This window comes from Vicugna pacos, chromosome 9, assembly GCF_048564905.1.
Source record: "Vicugna pacos chromosome 9, VicPac4, whole genome shotgun sequence".
NCBI classification, from domain to species: domain Eukaryota; kingdom Metazoa; phylum Chordata; class Mammalia; order Artiodactyla; family Camelidae; genus Vicugna; species Vicugna pacos.
This window is the reverse complement of record NC_132995.1, coordinates 7,512,248-7,526,969: the sequence shown is the minus strand read 5'-3', so window position 1 is coordinate 7,526,969 and position 14,722 is coordinate 7,512,248. Positions and strand designations below refer to the sequence as shown.

The 14,722-nt window shown below is 55.4% G+C and overlaps 1 protein-coding gene and 1 long non-coding RNA gene across 3 annotated transcripts in view; one reads left to right on the top strand and one right to left on the bottom strand.

Annotated features, from left to right (window-relative positions):
• BICRA (BRD4 interacting chromatin remodeling complex associated protein) overlaps positions 1-11,185 on the top strand; it is a 74,345-nt gene extending 63,160 nt beyond the window's left edge. Inside the window, exons 8-15 of one of the 2 annotated variants that reach the window (XM_072966759.1) lie at positions 4,684-5,313; positions 5,491-5,671; positions 5,975-6,084; positions 6,831-6,892; positions 7,932-8,080; positions 8,289-8,383; positions 8,617-8,719; positions 9,257-11,185. In XM_072966759.1, coding sequence (XP_072822860.1) covers positions 4,684-5,313; positions 5,491-5,671; positions 5,975-6,084; positions 6,831-6,892; positions 7,932-8,080; positions 8,289-8,383; positions 8,617-8,719; positions 9,257-10,362 — 2,436 coding nt within the window. In that variant the 3' untranslated portion in view covers positions 10,363-11,185. The remainder of the gene's footprint in view (positions 1-4,683; positions 5,314-5,490; positions 5,672-5,974; positions 6,085-6,830; positions 6,893-7,931; positions 8,081-8,288; positions 8,384-8,616; positions 8,720-9,256) is intronic. The other variant, XM_072966760.1, reaches the window with a different exon arrangement.
• LOC140698045 (uncharacterized) lies at positions 7,429-7,937 on the bottom strand. Its single transcript, XR_012075437.1, has 2 exons — positions 7,840-7,937; positions 7,429-7,710 (listed from the first exon to the last, which is right to left on the bottom strand). It is a non-coding gene; the product is annotated as an uncharacterized lncRNA (long non-coding RNA).
• Positions 11,186-14,722: the final 3,537 nt, after the last annotated feature.

The window sequence follows — 14,722 nt, the reverse complement described above, 5'->3', positions numbered from 1 at the left end:
GATAATAAACAACACTTCGATAAATATTCTTGGATCTGGCTTTGCACACATGTGTGAAAATACGTGTAGGGGAAATTTCTAGAAATAGAATCGCAGGTTCAGAGGGTATCCAGTCAGCCCTCCATATCCTCGGGTTCTGCATCCATGGATTCAACCAACTGCAGATTCAGGGAAAATCTTCCAGAAAGTTCCAACATGCAAAACTTGAATTCGCCACGTGCAGGCAACTCTACATAGCATTTACATTGCCTTAGGTCTCATAAGTCATCCAGAGGTGATTTTTAAAAAATTGTTGTTTTGTTTTTTGGAGGGAGAAGATAATTAGGTTTGTTTGTTTGTTTGTTTGTTTATTATTATTATTTTAATGGAGGTACTGGGGATTGAACCCAGGACCTTGTGCATGGTAAGCATGTGCTCTACTACTGAGCTGCACTCTCCCCGAGGTGATTTAAAATATATGGGAGGATATGTGTAGATTATACGTAAATACTGCTCCATTTATACAAGGGACTTGAGCATCCTTAGATTTGGTACCCGACGGGGGTCCTAGAACCAATCCCTGCGGGATACAGAGGATTCAGTGTTACATTCCAAACATGTCATGGAAAACACCAGTCTGGTTGCTCCCCCATGAGGTTTGTGCCAGTGAAGGCTTCCTCTAACAGCTTCATCAGCCCGGGTCAGCCACCAGCTCACTCCGGCCAGGCGGGAAAATGCTCGCCACCTCCTCTAATTCTGTACGAATCAACTGTCTGGCCGTCTCCCCAGAGGCAGTTGGAATCTCTCGGTAAACAGTCCACTCAGGTGAGAGTTTTTAAAAAAGTGATTATAAAAATAATTTTATGCTTATTTAGAAAATTTAGTAAACACTGAAAAGAACCAAGAAGAAAAACAAATATCCCCTAACACCACTGTGCAGGAGCCGCTGGTAACATTTTTGGAATGAAGTTTCCTTTTAGGCTTGCTTTCTTTCTTCCCATCCATTGAAAATATTTGTCCTTTTTGACCATAGGTGTTAAATTCACATGATTCAATCATGAAAAAGCCTTTTTAGCGGGGTGGGAATAGCTCGGTGGTAGAGTGCATACTTAGCATGCACGAGGGCCTGGGTTCAATCCCCAGTACCTACATTTAAAAGAAAGAAAAAAGGCATTTTTGAAGTATGGGGGAAAGCATCCCGCCCCATGCCTGCGTCCGCAGCTCCGACCCCTCCCCATAACCTCAGCGCTTACTTTTTGTATATCCTTCCAGCTCTTTGTGCATATACAGCCTTGAGCAAATACAAGCTTACATTTCTCTCCCCGTTTCTCTCTACCCAGCAGGGAGCACATTATCCACTCACTGAGCAGCATGTGGGGAGTTTCTTGGGTCCTTTGTTATGGTGGAGAATTATTCCTCTGCAGATAGGAGTGGACTATCATTCATCCTGGGAAACACTGTTCTGATGGTTAGACCCCACTCGGGCTCTGGTCCTCCACGCAGAGCTGCAGTAAATAAGTTGTCTGTGTGTCATTTCACACTCATGCAGGTGTATCTCTTTGGTCACTTTCTGGAAGCCTATTTGCTGGGTAAAATCAGTGTACTTATAATTGGCACAGCTGCTGCTGAATTGCTGTCCTCTGAGGTTGTAGCAAATTTTGCCAGTTTAGACCCCTGAGGGCAACTTATGAGTGTCTATGAGACATATGGCTTATTCCTAATATGATGCCTGAAATCATTCCATAGAATGCTTTTGATTTGCATTTATTACAGGTGAGGTTGAGCATCTCTTGAAATAGTGAAGCCTTGTGTGATGCCTTTTCTGTGCTCTGTGTGATCACATCCTTTGTCCCCCTTTTGTCACTGGTTGTTGTTATTAGTGATTTCTAGAGACTCTTTATATATGAGAGAGATGCGCTTTGTCTGTGCTATGAATTGCAACTATTTCCCCCCAGTTATGTCATTTGGTTTTTTGACTTGGTTTAGGGGGAGTGGGTGAGTATTTGTCTCTGTATTTTTAATGAGGAAGGAGGTTTTTTGTTTTGTTTTTTTTAATTTTAAAACTTTTTTTTTAAAAGCTTTGTTTTTTTAAAACTTTTTTATTTTTAAACTTTTCATTTTTAAATCATTTCAAACTTGTAGCAAAGTTGTAAGTCTAGTACGTGGGCATAATGCTTATGGGAGTTCTTTACTCTCTAACCAGATGTATTAGTTATCTATTGCTGTGTAACAAATGACCACCCTCCCCGCCCCCAAACTTAGTAGCTTGAAACCACAAACACTAATTTATCTCACACGGTTTCTCAGAATCAGGAGTCTGGAAGCAGCTTCACTGGAGAGTTGTGGCTCGTGATCTCTTAATGAGATTATAGTCAAGGTATCAAACAGGGCTGCAGTCATCTGAAGGCTTGACTGGGCTGGAGAATCTGCTTCCAAGATGGTGCCCTCGTGCAGCTGTTGGCAAGAAGGGGGACCTACATAGGGAGGAACTGAGGCCAAAGCTTCTCCACACAACAGCTCAGAACGTGCCCCCTTTGTTAGCTTCCCCCAAGTGCAAGATCAAACAGCAGAGAGGGAAAGAGTGCCCAGGATAAAAGCCACAGTGTTGTTGTTTTTTTTAATTGAAATATAGTTAATGTATGCCGCAGTCTTCTTTACAACCTAATCTTGGAAGTGACATGTGATCACTTCTTAGACCAGCCCTGGTACAATGTGGGAGGAGACTGAATGCGAGGAGACGGGGATTGTTGGTGACCACAGCAGATTCACCCCCTGCAACTGTTTAGCTGCATTTGCTTTATCCGGAGCTCTCAGCATGTGTACATTTTTTTTCCAATGAAAGTAAATTGCAGACATTGTGCTTCTTTAATATTTCAGCTGTTGAGAATAAGAACCTTCTCCTACTCGACCACGGCAGAGTTACCAAATTCAGCAAATTTAGCATTGAGACAATACTGCTATCAAAGCCACTATCCGTAATGCAGTTCAGCCAGTTCTCTAGCAATTGTGTGAGGTATTGCGTGATCTCATTTCACTTGGCGTCTGGCACGTGTGTGTTGCCACTTGACCAGGCCCCCGGACGCCTGTGCTTGGGGTGGTGTCAAGTGGGCTGGCTCCTTCGTCCTTACTAAGCTACTCATCTGCTGACGCCATTTGGATTGTTCTGTTACCTTCTCTGTTGAAATACTTCCACACTGGCTCACCCTGTGGACAAGTACCTGAATGCTCCTTACCACAGATTCCCGGAGTGGGGATTCCCAGGTCAACTCGTGGCTCTTTCAGAACCACCAGATCAGACCACCTTCCAAAGGGTTGTCCCGGGGATAATCTCACCAGCCCCTTGAGAGCCAAGGGCCGGCCTTCTGATCTCTCCTTAGAGATGGCAAGCCTTTGGGGATGTATAGCTTGATTGATTGGTTGGTTAGTTTTTTTATTTTGAATTGCCAGGAGTTCTTCAGGGCCATGCTTGGAGGCTTAAAGCAGGTCATAACTCTGGAATTATGGGTTGGCCCCCTTTGGAGGCTCGCAGCAAAGGGCCCCAGCTTTGGAGCGTGGCAGCGACGGGTGTCCCTGCGCCTGCTCAGCCTGAGTCCTCTTTGGTCAGCTTCACAATTCCCGGGTGGTGGAGGGAAGACAGGGAACAGTCATTTTGGCTCCATGGCATCAGTTTCTCATTTGTGAAATGGATCCAGTGTTACACCAAGGCCAGGTTACAGCCCTTGGGGAGGTGACCTCTGGGGGAAGAGGGGCAAGGTGCCCTGACAGAGGTGTGTTTTAGGCGAGGTCACCGTCTATGCTGTGGAACTAGTGCTAGGATCGCGTGTGCAAGTTCGACATAGTTGTGCTTGCACACACACACACCCACACCCATAGCCTGCAGGCTCACATGGCTCCTGGGGAGGCCTGCAGCCACAGCCCCACAGTGACACAGAGGCAGAGGCTATGGACACTTAGAAGGGGGCCCACAACTCATGGGCTGGCGTCCAGAGGGACAGGACCCTGATCCTCTGGTTCAGTCCTTATCCTTGGCTCGGGTACCACCCGCCCCCCCCCCAACCCCGGACCTATCCCTGCCGAGCCCTCCTCCATCGTCAGCCCCACACCCCAGCACGCAGCCCTGGTGTCTGTCCTAGCATCTGTCTTCCTGGGTTAGCGGGCGGTCAGGCCGGGGCTGGCGGCTAGGACGCGGCCCCCGCCCGGCCACCCCTTGCTGCTCTGCTCATGCTCCCGCCCCCCCCCGCCCCCTGCCTACCTGCTGGGCAGCTGGTGTGGTGCCCCCCCCCCGCCGCCACTGCTTCCTCTGCTGCCGCCCCCCCGAAGCCTGCAGAGCTCGCCTCCATCGGGGGGGTCGGGGGGGTGAGATCAGAGGGCAGAGATATGGGGGTGAGGAGGTGGGGGCAGGGGCAGGTGCAGGGGTGAGGGGGGACAAATGGAAGGGGGCGGTGGGGACATGATGTGGGGACAGATGTGGGGGACAGCTTGAGGGCATGAAGTGAGGTGGTTGGGTGTCAGGCGGAGTGGTGAAGTGGGCAGTTCAGAAATGAGAGGCAGGAAGGATGTCGGCTTCTTTCTCTCAGGACAAGGGGTGGCTAAGAAGTGGGGTTTCTGGCGGGAGTGGCTGGGGTCCCCAGTGTCTTGGGGCAATGGGAGCCAAGGTTGGTTCTGACCCCCGCCCCCTCCCCTCTCCCTCCCTCCCCTGCCCAGATCCCAGCAGCGACTCCGCTGAAGGGCCCAGGCCCCTCCTCATCCCCCTCACTACCTCACCAGGCCCCTCTGGGAGACAGCCCCCACCTGCCCTCCCCACACCCTGCCCGGCCCCCTTCCCGCCCACCCTCCCGACCCCACTCCCGCCCGCCTTCCCAGCCCCAGAGCTTGTCCCGCCCACCCTCAGAGCCCGCCCTGCACCCTTGCCCCCCACCCCAGGCCCCCCCGACTCTGCCCAGCATCTTTGTCATCCAGAACCAGCTGGGTGTCCCCCCACCTGCAAGCACCCCGGCCCCCACAGCCCCCGGCCCACCCCAGCCCCCTCTGCGACCTCCATCCCAGCCCCTGGAGGGGCCGCTTCCCCCAGCCCCCCACCTCCCTCCGACTTCCACCTCCTCTATCGTGGCCTCTGAGACGTCCTCCAGGCTACCAGCCCCCACGCCACCTGACTTCCAGCTCCAGTTCCCACCTGGCCAGGGGCCCCACAAATCCCCCACGCCCCCTCCCACCCTCCACCTGGTCCCCGAGCCCGCAGCGCCCCCCCCACCGCCTCCTCGGACCTTCCAGATGGTGACCACCCCCTTCCCGGCGCTGCCCCAGCCGAAGGCTCTTCTCGAGAGATTTCACCAGGTAATTGGAGGCAGGGACCAGCCCACCACCCGCCCCACACCCCTGCCCTCCCCTGCAGTCTGATTGATTGGAACCCCTCCTGCTTTATGGCTCTCTCTTTGCCCCCAGCCCTGGTTCCTGGCTGCCCCACTCCTAGTGGGTGCCCCCCATCCCTCAACCACCTGTCCCTCTCCTCAGGTGCCGTCCGGAATCATTCTCCAGAGCAAGGCCGTGGGGGCCCCTGCTGCCCCGCAGACCTCCGCCAGCCTGGGGCCCCTCGCCAGCCCCACTGCCTCTGTGCTGGTCAGCGGGCAGGCCCCATCCGGGACCCCTGCCACCCCCAGCCATCCCCCTGCCCCGGCGCCCATGGCCACTGCAGGTAGGGGAGCCCACCCAGGAGAGAGGGGTGCCAGGGTCGAGAGAGAAGCTGAATGACAGGAAGGGCTGGCTGGGACAGAGCTGTGGGTGGGTGAACCCAAGGAGTTGGTTGCCCAGAACTCACTGGACAGGGAAGATGGAGGAGGAAGAGCTGTATCCCCAGATCTCACTCCCAGAGGGGCACGCACGCCAGGGCTGGCATGGCCACCGAGGCTGAAGAACCAGAGAAATGTAGGATGCAGGCTGGGGGGTCACATTTTTGGAGGGGCCTTCATGCCAGAGTCCTGTCTGTCCCCGCCTCCAGGCCTCCCTCCTCTGCTTCCTGCTGAGAGCAAAGCTTTTGCCAGCAACCTCCAGACCCTGAGTGTGGCCAAGGCCGCTGCATCTGGACCAGGGAAATCCTCTGGGATGCAGGTAAGGGGCCGCCAGGGTGGAGGGCTAAAGCTGGAGTGATGTCGCCAGGGAACTGAGACTGGGGCCAGAAGGGCAGGGGAGCTGATGGGCAAACAGCCAGAGACGTGCAGATGAGACACCAGGACGGTCCAGGCAGGGGGCATTTGTGAGACCAAGACAGGTGGGCAGAGACCCCTGGAAACACTAAAACAACAGGATGATGATAGGAGATGTGGCCTGAGTGAGACCCCAGATGGTCACTGGGGGCGGGAGCAGGAGAAAGTTTGAGACTATGAAGAAGGGACTGGGTGAGACTGTTAGGTGTCGGCTCAGGATAGGTGGGGTGAGACCCTAGACTCAGGGGCAGTGGGCAGGGGTATTAGTGGGGAACGAGGATGGTGGTACCCAGACTGAAGAAGTCAGGGGCTGGAAGAAGATGGCGAGGCAGTTCAGATGCTGAGTGATGACGAGGGAGATGGGGCCATCAGATGGCCAGGCAGGGAGACTCCAGAAGTCAGGCAGAGGGTGTCAAGGGCTCAGGCAAGCCTGTCACCCTCTCCTCACTGTGTCCCCCATGGGGTCCCATCCTGGGTCTGCCCCGGAGGTTGAGTGCAACTGGTGGGGCAACCCGCTGCTGGGACCAGGACCACATCTCGGAAGACTTTGGTCCCCTCCCATCTTTGTCCCAGGCTGGGCGGTGGAGGGGAACAGAGTACCATGGGAAGGCTGCTCCGTGGCAGTACTGCTCACCTCTCTCTCCCCTGCAGTATGAGAGCAAGTCGGGCAGCCTGAAGAAACCACCCACACTGCAGCCCAGCAAAGAAGCCTGGTGAGTTGCAGCGCCCCCGTGTTGGTGTCTCCCCTGTCCTGTGCCTTCCCTCCACCTCTCATCAGCCCTGTGGTTTGGGCAATGCCATTTCCCTTGAGGACCCTCTTGAAAGTGGGGTGGTAATAGTGATAACAGGGTGATGGGTGACGAGTCGATGAGACTGTGTGAATAGCATTCATGGGGCAGCTGGGCTGCCAGCTGCGAGAGGGAGGGAGTCTGTAGGGCTTGGTCACTGCTGCCCCCTCGGCGTCTCAAACAGGGCAGGGGCTGACAGTGCTCAGTGCCAGGGATGGGAGTCTGGTCATGTGCGTGGCTGGACAGATGGCTGGATGGGTAAATATTGGATGCTTGCCTGCGTTCTGTCCCTCTCTCCTGCCCTCCTTCCACTGAGAGAGTTGGTCAAGTCATACAGTGCCCAGTCCTGTGCTAGATTCTGAAAACGCAAAAGATAGACCAGGTCTTGTCCCGCAGTGTGTAGGGGCTGCTGGTCCTCAGCACAGGGTACAGACGAGCATGTCTGGTGGGAGAGACAATCATACAATAAAGACATAATTCATTTTAATATGCGCTATGCTACAAAAGAGCCCAGTGAGAGAACACGATCCTATCACCCAACCAACCAGGGGACCAACCTCTCTGCACACCTCCCCAAGTTGGCTGCTGAGCCCGTGGCCGGGTGGGGACATGCTGACCCCCGGTGGCAGGAGACGGTATTGCATGGAGGATGAGTTGCAAGCTCCGGCATCTGGTTCCCAGCCCTGCCTCCTCCTCCTCGCTGTTGGTGCTTTGGACTTCTCTGTGGGCCTCAATTGCCTCATCTGTAAAATGGGGATAATGATTAGCACCTACTGCATTTGGTTGTCCCCAGAGATGCAGTGAGACAGGACAGGCACGCTCAGCACACATTAACACATATTTCTGCCACGTTCCTTTCCCCGATTGTTTACCTTGTGGCCTGGAGCTCGGAGTCCCGGCTCTGCTGTCTCCTGGCCTCACCACCAGCTCTGTGTGTGTGTTTGTGGTGCTTCTCATCCTGCAGCTTCCTGGAGCATTTGCACAAACATCAGGGCTCCGTCCTGCACCCTGACTACAAGACGGCCTTCCCCTCCTTCGAGGACGCCCTGCATCGCCTCCTGCCCTACCATGTCTACCAGGGTGCCCTCCCCTCCCCCAACGACTACCACAAAGGTGAGGCCTCCGTGGGACTCTCCCCACCCTGTCTTTGTTGCGTGGAGGGGCTGGCGACGACTGCGGAGAATGCGGAGGATCAGACACCAGCGCAACACTGCAGGCACCCTTGACCCTGAGAGTCGGGTTGCGCCCAGCCCTGTGCAGGCCGGCGGGTCTTTCCCTCCCCAAATGTCTGAGCTTCTGGGCCTCTTCTTTTCCTCCACAGTGGATGAAGAATTTGAGACGGTCTCCACGCAGCTGCTGAAACGCACCCAGGCCATGCTCAATAAATACCGCCTCTTGCTCCTGGAGGAGTCCCGGGTAGGGTGACCATCACCTTCCTCCCCGGGGGACCCGGACCTCCGTGTCTGGGCACAGAGGAGCCTCCTGCTCCTTGAAGCCTCTGGAGGGAAGGAAAGAGGGAGGGAGGCTGGTGGTCAGATCACAAGAAGGACAATTTGGAATCTGTTCCCATCCATCCCTAGTGGCTCACGTCCCCTCCCCCACCTCGCTGCTTCACTTGCCATCCTCTCTTCCCTCCCCCCCCCCGTCAGAGGGTGAGCCCCTCAGCGGAGATGGTCATGATCGACCGAATGTTCATTCAGGAGGAAAAGACCACCCTGGCCTTGGACAAACAGCTGGCCAAGGAGAAGCCCGGTGAGAGGGATGGGATGGTGTCCCGGACTCCCACCCGCGCAGTGAGGCGGAATTAGACCGCAGTGAGCCGGGAGCGGGGTGACCAGCCTTACCTTACTCCACCACTGGGTGGCGCCCGAGCCCCCGTCTTCCCGCTGGAGAGGGCTGAGTTCACCTTGCTCTGTCACCGTGTGCCCATTTCACCTCCTCGATCCTGGCGTGGATAGAGGGAACATTTTGCCACCACCAGGGGGATAGAAAAGCAGGAGAGCAGAGCCAGGACTGGGGTGAGGCAAGCAAGGTGCCTGGGTTGCAAAAGTTAAGGTGGCGTCGACTCTCAGGTGCTGACCAGTGCTTTCACATTAGGGGGACTGGGGAATTGGGGGAAAGGGTCCCACCTAGCAGTGTGTCCCCAGGATTTGATGAGTCAAGGGCTTAGCCCCAAGCCTGGCCGATATTGTAGGTGCTCAGTGCACATCGGCTTCTCTTAGCTCTGCTCAAGAGGTGCCTTGTGCTTCCGCTAATCCCCTGGCTTTCCTTGGCCCCCCGGTTCTACAGATGAGTATGTGTCTTCTTCGCGCTCTCTCGGCCTCCCGGTCTCCGCCTCTTCCGATGGACACCGGCTCCCGGGCCATGGTCTCCCACCATCCTCAGCATCTGGAGCCCCAGCCCAGCCCCCTCTGCACCTGCCCACCAAGCTGGTGATCCGGCACGGTGGTGCGGGCGGCTCCCCTTCCGTGACCTGGGCCCGGGCATCCTCCTCCTCCCTGTCCTCGTCCTCCTCATCCTCCGCCGCCTCCTCCCTGGACGCCGACGAGGACGGCCCGATGCCCTCCCGCAACCGCCCGCCCATCAAGACCTACGAGGCTCGGAGCCGCATCGGCCTGAAGCTCAAGATCAAACAGGAAGCCGGCCTCAGCAAGGTGGTCCACAACACGGCCCTGGACCCGGTGCACCAGCCCCCGCCGCCGCCCCCTGCCGCCCTCAAGGCAGCCGAACCCCCACCGCGGCCCCCGCCGCCACCCCCCTCCACTGGCCAGATGAACGGCACGGTGGACCACCCGCCGCCGGCCGCCACTGACCGCAAGCCACCGGCGCCGGCCCCCCACTGCCCCCGCCTGCCCCTCCGGAAGACGTACCGCGAGAACGCGGAGGCCCTGGGCGGCGGGGCAGCCGAGGGGGCGGCGACCGGCAGAGCCCGGGGCAGCAGTCCGACGCCGCTGCCCTCCAAAGTGGACGAGGCCACCGGTGGGCTCATCCGCGAGCTGGCGGCCGTGGAGGATGAGCTATACCAGCGGATGCTGAAGGGCGCCCCGTCGGAGCCCACGGCCGGCGCCGGGCAGGGCAGCGGCAGCAGGGAGCCTGGCTGGGAGGCACCCCCGCTGCCCCCAGCCAAGCGGCGCAAGTCTGAGTCACCCGACGTGGACCAGGCCAGCTTCTCCAGCGACAGCCCGCAGGACGACACGCTCACGGAACACCTCCAGAGCGCCATCGACAGCATCCTGAACCTCCAGCAGGCCCCCGGCCGGACGCCCGCACCCCCCTACTCCCACGCCGCCCCGACGGCGGTCACCGCTGCCTCCCGGTCGCCCCTGCACAGGCCAGAGGCCTACCCGCCCTCCAGTCACAACGGTGGCCTCGGCGCCAGGACGTTGAACAGATAACATCGGGCTGGTCTTCCCTCCCCCGTCCCGTCGCCCTGCCAGGACGCCGGGAGGGGGTGCAGCGGGGCGTCTGACCTCAGCCTCCTGGGGGACTTGAGCCGGGGACCCCTTGAGTTTTTCTTGCCTAAGTTATTTGAGTCACAAAGGCCTCCTCCTCCACCTCCTGCTTCAGCTGGGGTGTTGGGTGGGGGCCACGGATTTTGGGGAGGGGGCTGTAATGTAAAATGTCCCCCCCCTCGCCAAAGGAGGGGGTAATCCTGGTGTGTCATTTCCTATTTCTTCCCATTTACCTGCTCCGCCCCTCCACAGGGGACACGTGTGTGTTCGCCAGGGATGGGGGCTCCCTGGTTGTCCCCACTGCTCCCGCATAGCCGGGTACCCACCGGGCTGGTCTGTGTGGCATCACGGATCCACACGTCGCGAGCGCTCCGAGCTGGCCGGGTCCTCGGAAGCTGCGCTCAGCCTCTCCCCACCGCCCCCCACAGGCTGAGAAAGGAAGCGTAGGGAAGGGGCGGCGTGAGCCAGCATCCCCGGCCCGCCACCTGGGGGCGCTGTGCCCGCGGGCACCTTTGTCACATCCATGTGTGTGCGTCCCGCTCCATGTCCTCTGTCCCTTTGTGTGTGCTCGAGAGAGAAAAAGAGTTCGAAGCCTCCAGTCCCTCAACTGAAATCTGAGCACCTCCAACACAGGAAACCGGGGTCTTCCTCCCACCCCCTCCCCCGCCAGTCTTCCCTCCGTTCTTCCTGCCGCCAGCCACCCGCGCCAGATTTTGAAATCTTGGAGACAAAACTAGTACTGTAAGATAAATTTTTTTGTACTGTATTTATTGTGTATAACGATTTTTTTAAAGGAGAATTCTGTACATTTAGAACTCTTGTAAATTAAAAAACGATCCTTTTTTTAAAACTGTACTGACGCCCCCTGACCCCAGTGCTTTGTTCGGAGACTGGGGGTTGGGGCAACACGTGGGTGGGGAAGGGGATTGTGAAGGCTTAGTTCACCTGTATCTGTGAGCACCTATTGGGTGCCAGGCCCTGTTCGAGGCACAGGGAAGGATGCAGCCGAACAAGGCAGACAGAAGCCCCTGGGCTGGGAGAGCTGACTTTAGTGGAGGAGGTAGAGAGTGAACAGCTAAGTCGAACACAGGAGATTTGCATCATTCCTGGTGAGGCCCTGTGGTCTTTGGAACATGCAGTTAGTGGATACTGAACCATCACTCCTGGGGGAAATACAGGGCTTGCTTCCTACCAGCCACTGGTCACATTTATGTCAATCCATCAACACGCCACCTTGTTTTATATGTGTTCCTGTTAAAGACACCCTACTTAATATGTAGTGCTGATTCGTCAACATTGAGCACATGGCCAACAACCCTGTAACCCGTGCCTGACTGAAGCGTATCTAACACGTCGTTTCTCCATAAGGTACATTCCAGCCTTCCCGTGCTTAGGAACATGGGACAGCATGAAGCACTAGGCATGGGGGCCATTTAAAACAGTGAGATCAACAGAAGCACAAAAAGGTGGAAAACGTGGCACTACAGAGACCTGCAAAAGGACACCCGCTTCCAGGATGGGTGTTGCCTTGTTCGACCTCAGTTGGAAACGTGTGTGTTGGGCAACTCAAATTCTGTGCCGCTTTGCGCATGTCTGTGAAAGCTTTGAGAGTTTTCGGCACTGCAAATAAAATTTAACCAGCAGACAAATTCGCAAATACAGCACCCACAAATAGTGAAGATTGACTGTCAGTGTGTACAGTGTCAGCTGGAGATGGGAGGGAAAATCAAGCACTGTGTGTTAGCTTCCAGTGGCTGCGTGACAAAGTACCACCGATGGTGTAGGGGGAGGGGTGGCTTAAAAGAACAGAAATGGATTCTCTCACAGTTCCAGAGGCTGGATGTCCCAAATCAGGATGTCACCAGGGCCATACTATGGGAGGATCAGTCCTTACCTTTTCCAGTCTCTGGTAATCCCAAGTGTCCTTGGCTTGTGGCTCCATAACTCCAATCTCTGCCTCTGTCTTCACAGTGCATTTTCCCCCTATACTGGTGTGTCTTCTCTTAAGGGACACCAGCCATATTGGATTATAGCCTACCCTACTCCGGTATGAGCGTGTCTTAACATGATTACATCAGCAAAGACTATTTCCACAGAAGATTACATTCACAAGTGATCCACTTGGGGTTGGGACATTGGTGTCTCTTTTGGGGAGACACAACTCAATCCATATTGCAAGGTAGAGGAGTGAACAAAGCAGCTGCTAGTCCCTTTGTGTGAACTAGAAGACAGCACCTCTTTCTCCTGGAGTTTGGAGAGCAACTTGGATTCCAGCCGCCTTCATTCAAGAGAGTGCTTTGTGCAGTGAACAACCTGCCCAACTACACGTAAAGGCCCTCAGGACCAGGTGGGAAGGGCCGACTTCTTTGAGGAGGTGATAATCTGAGCAGAGATATACATGAAATGAGGGAGGGAACCATTGGGCGATCTGGGGGTGGAACACCCAAGGCAGGGATAACAGCCAGTGCAAAGGCCCTGAGGCAGGAGCATACCGTGGAGTGTTAAAGAGCAAGGAGGCTCTGTGGCTGGAACCTGGAGAAGAAGGGGGTGCAGACAAGAGGTGAGGTCGGAGGGAACAAAAGGGGTGTGTCCTTTAGGCGCCTGAGCTCCAGGATGATGACTTTGCTCTTACTTTGAGGCAGGAGCCAGGGGAGGGTTCTGGGCTGTGAGCCGACTTAGGTTTCCCAGGCGCCCTCTGGCGGACGCGACGGGGAACAGACAGGGCGAGGAGGCGACTGCCGTAGTCCAGGAGGCTGGACCAGAGTGATGCATCCTGTTTCTCTGCGGGCCTTTCGGGGTGTTTGAGAGGGAGGAGCACATAAATAGTATCTCCAGGAGAGGGACCGCCCTCTTCCTAGCTCTAGACGTACTTCCCCCATGTACGAAATAAAGCGCTGAAGGAGAATGACAGCTCTTAACATCCTCGGGTCCCGGCACGCTCCCGGAAGACCTCACGTGGCCGCGCAAAGAAGTTTGCCAGTGATTTCCACCCGCTCAGGTCCTCAGTTCTGGAAGGCTGGCTTCACGCAACTGGAGAAGAGGAACATGATGACTAACGTTTGTAGAACACTCACCGGGGGCGATGCTCCCAGCCCTTCAAGGGGGGCAGCTTATTTGGTGCTCACATAAGCCCGTGTGTGGGGATTGATAGCCCCATCTTGCACTAAGTGGCAGACTGGGCTACAAGCCAGGCAGTCTGGCTGTGAGCCCAGATCTTCCCCTCTGCACACCCAGCTTCGGGGGAGAGGGCAAGCAGGCTGTGCAGGAGCCAGAGATCTCTCCAGCCTGGGTTCCTGGGCAGGAAACCAAGACTGATCTCAGTTCCTACAGTTAGCCTTTAGGACGTATCTTCTTAGATATCCGCTCGTAGATGCTTGGAGCAGCTGGATGGGCACCTGTGGGGTCCCATTTTATACACTGAGCCATCTGGAAAAATGACCAGGACAATTACTTCAGGGCCTAAATCACCTGGTCACAGCGGGCTTGGAACCCAAGACTGACAGTGTCCAAAGTGCATTAGGTAACTCCTGGGCTCTCCAGCTGCCTTCTCCAGCTTTTTCTTTTTTTAGTCGTGGAAAAATATCTATAACATAAAATGTACCATTTTATGTACCATCACTTCTAAGTATCCAGTTCATTGGTATTAATACATTTATATCGTGCAACCATCAAGCCTCAGAACTCATTTCACCTTGCAAAACTGAAACTGTCTTCATGAAACAATGCCTCCTCTTCCACCCAGCCCCCCTCAATCACCATTGTACTTTCTGTCTCTGTGAATTTCACTACTCTAAGCGTCTCCTATGAGTGGAATCACGAGATTCGTTTGCTTGTGCCTGGCTTATTTCCTTCGGCATCATGTCTTCATCTGTGTTGTAGAATATGTCAGTTTCTCCACCCAGTTTTGACAGATGGGGAGGGAGGGAGCTAGGGGGAGAAAACTGAGCTTCTGCCTTGGGGAGGGGGCTCCAGAGGCTGCAAGGGCATCAGGGAAGTGGGACGACCCTGGGGACAGATCTCAGAGACTCTCAGATTCAGAGAGTAGCAGACAGCGAGATAAGACAGCTGCCCCTGTTATTAAGGACTCAAAGCATATTTAATGCGTCAGAATAGTGTCGACTCAGGGCTTTTTCAATCCACTGGCCCAATTGTACTGTTTCGAATGCATAAAATAAAACCCTTGGGATTGCAAGGGAACCAATTATACTGAAATAGTTATCAGTGTATTTTTAAAAATTCACAGCTCTGTAATAGAGGCTGGTGTATCAACGCACGGTTAGAAAGAGCTAGGTGTGGGTCTAAT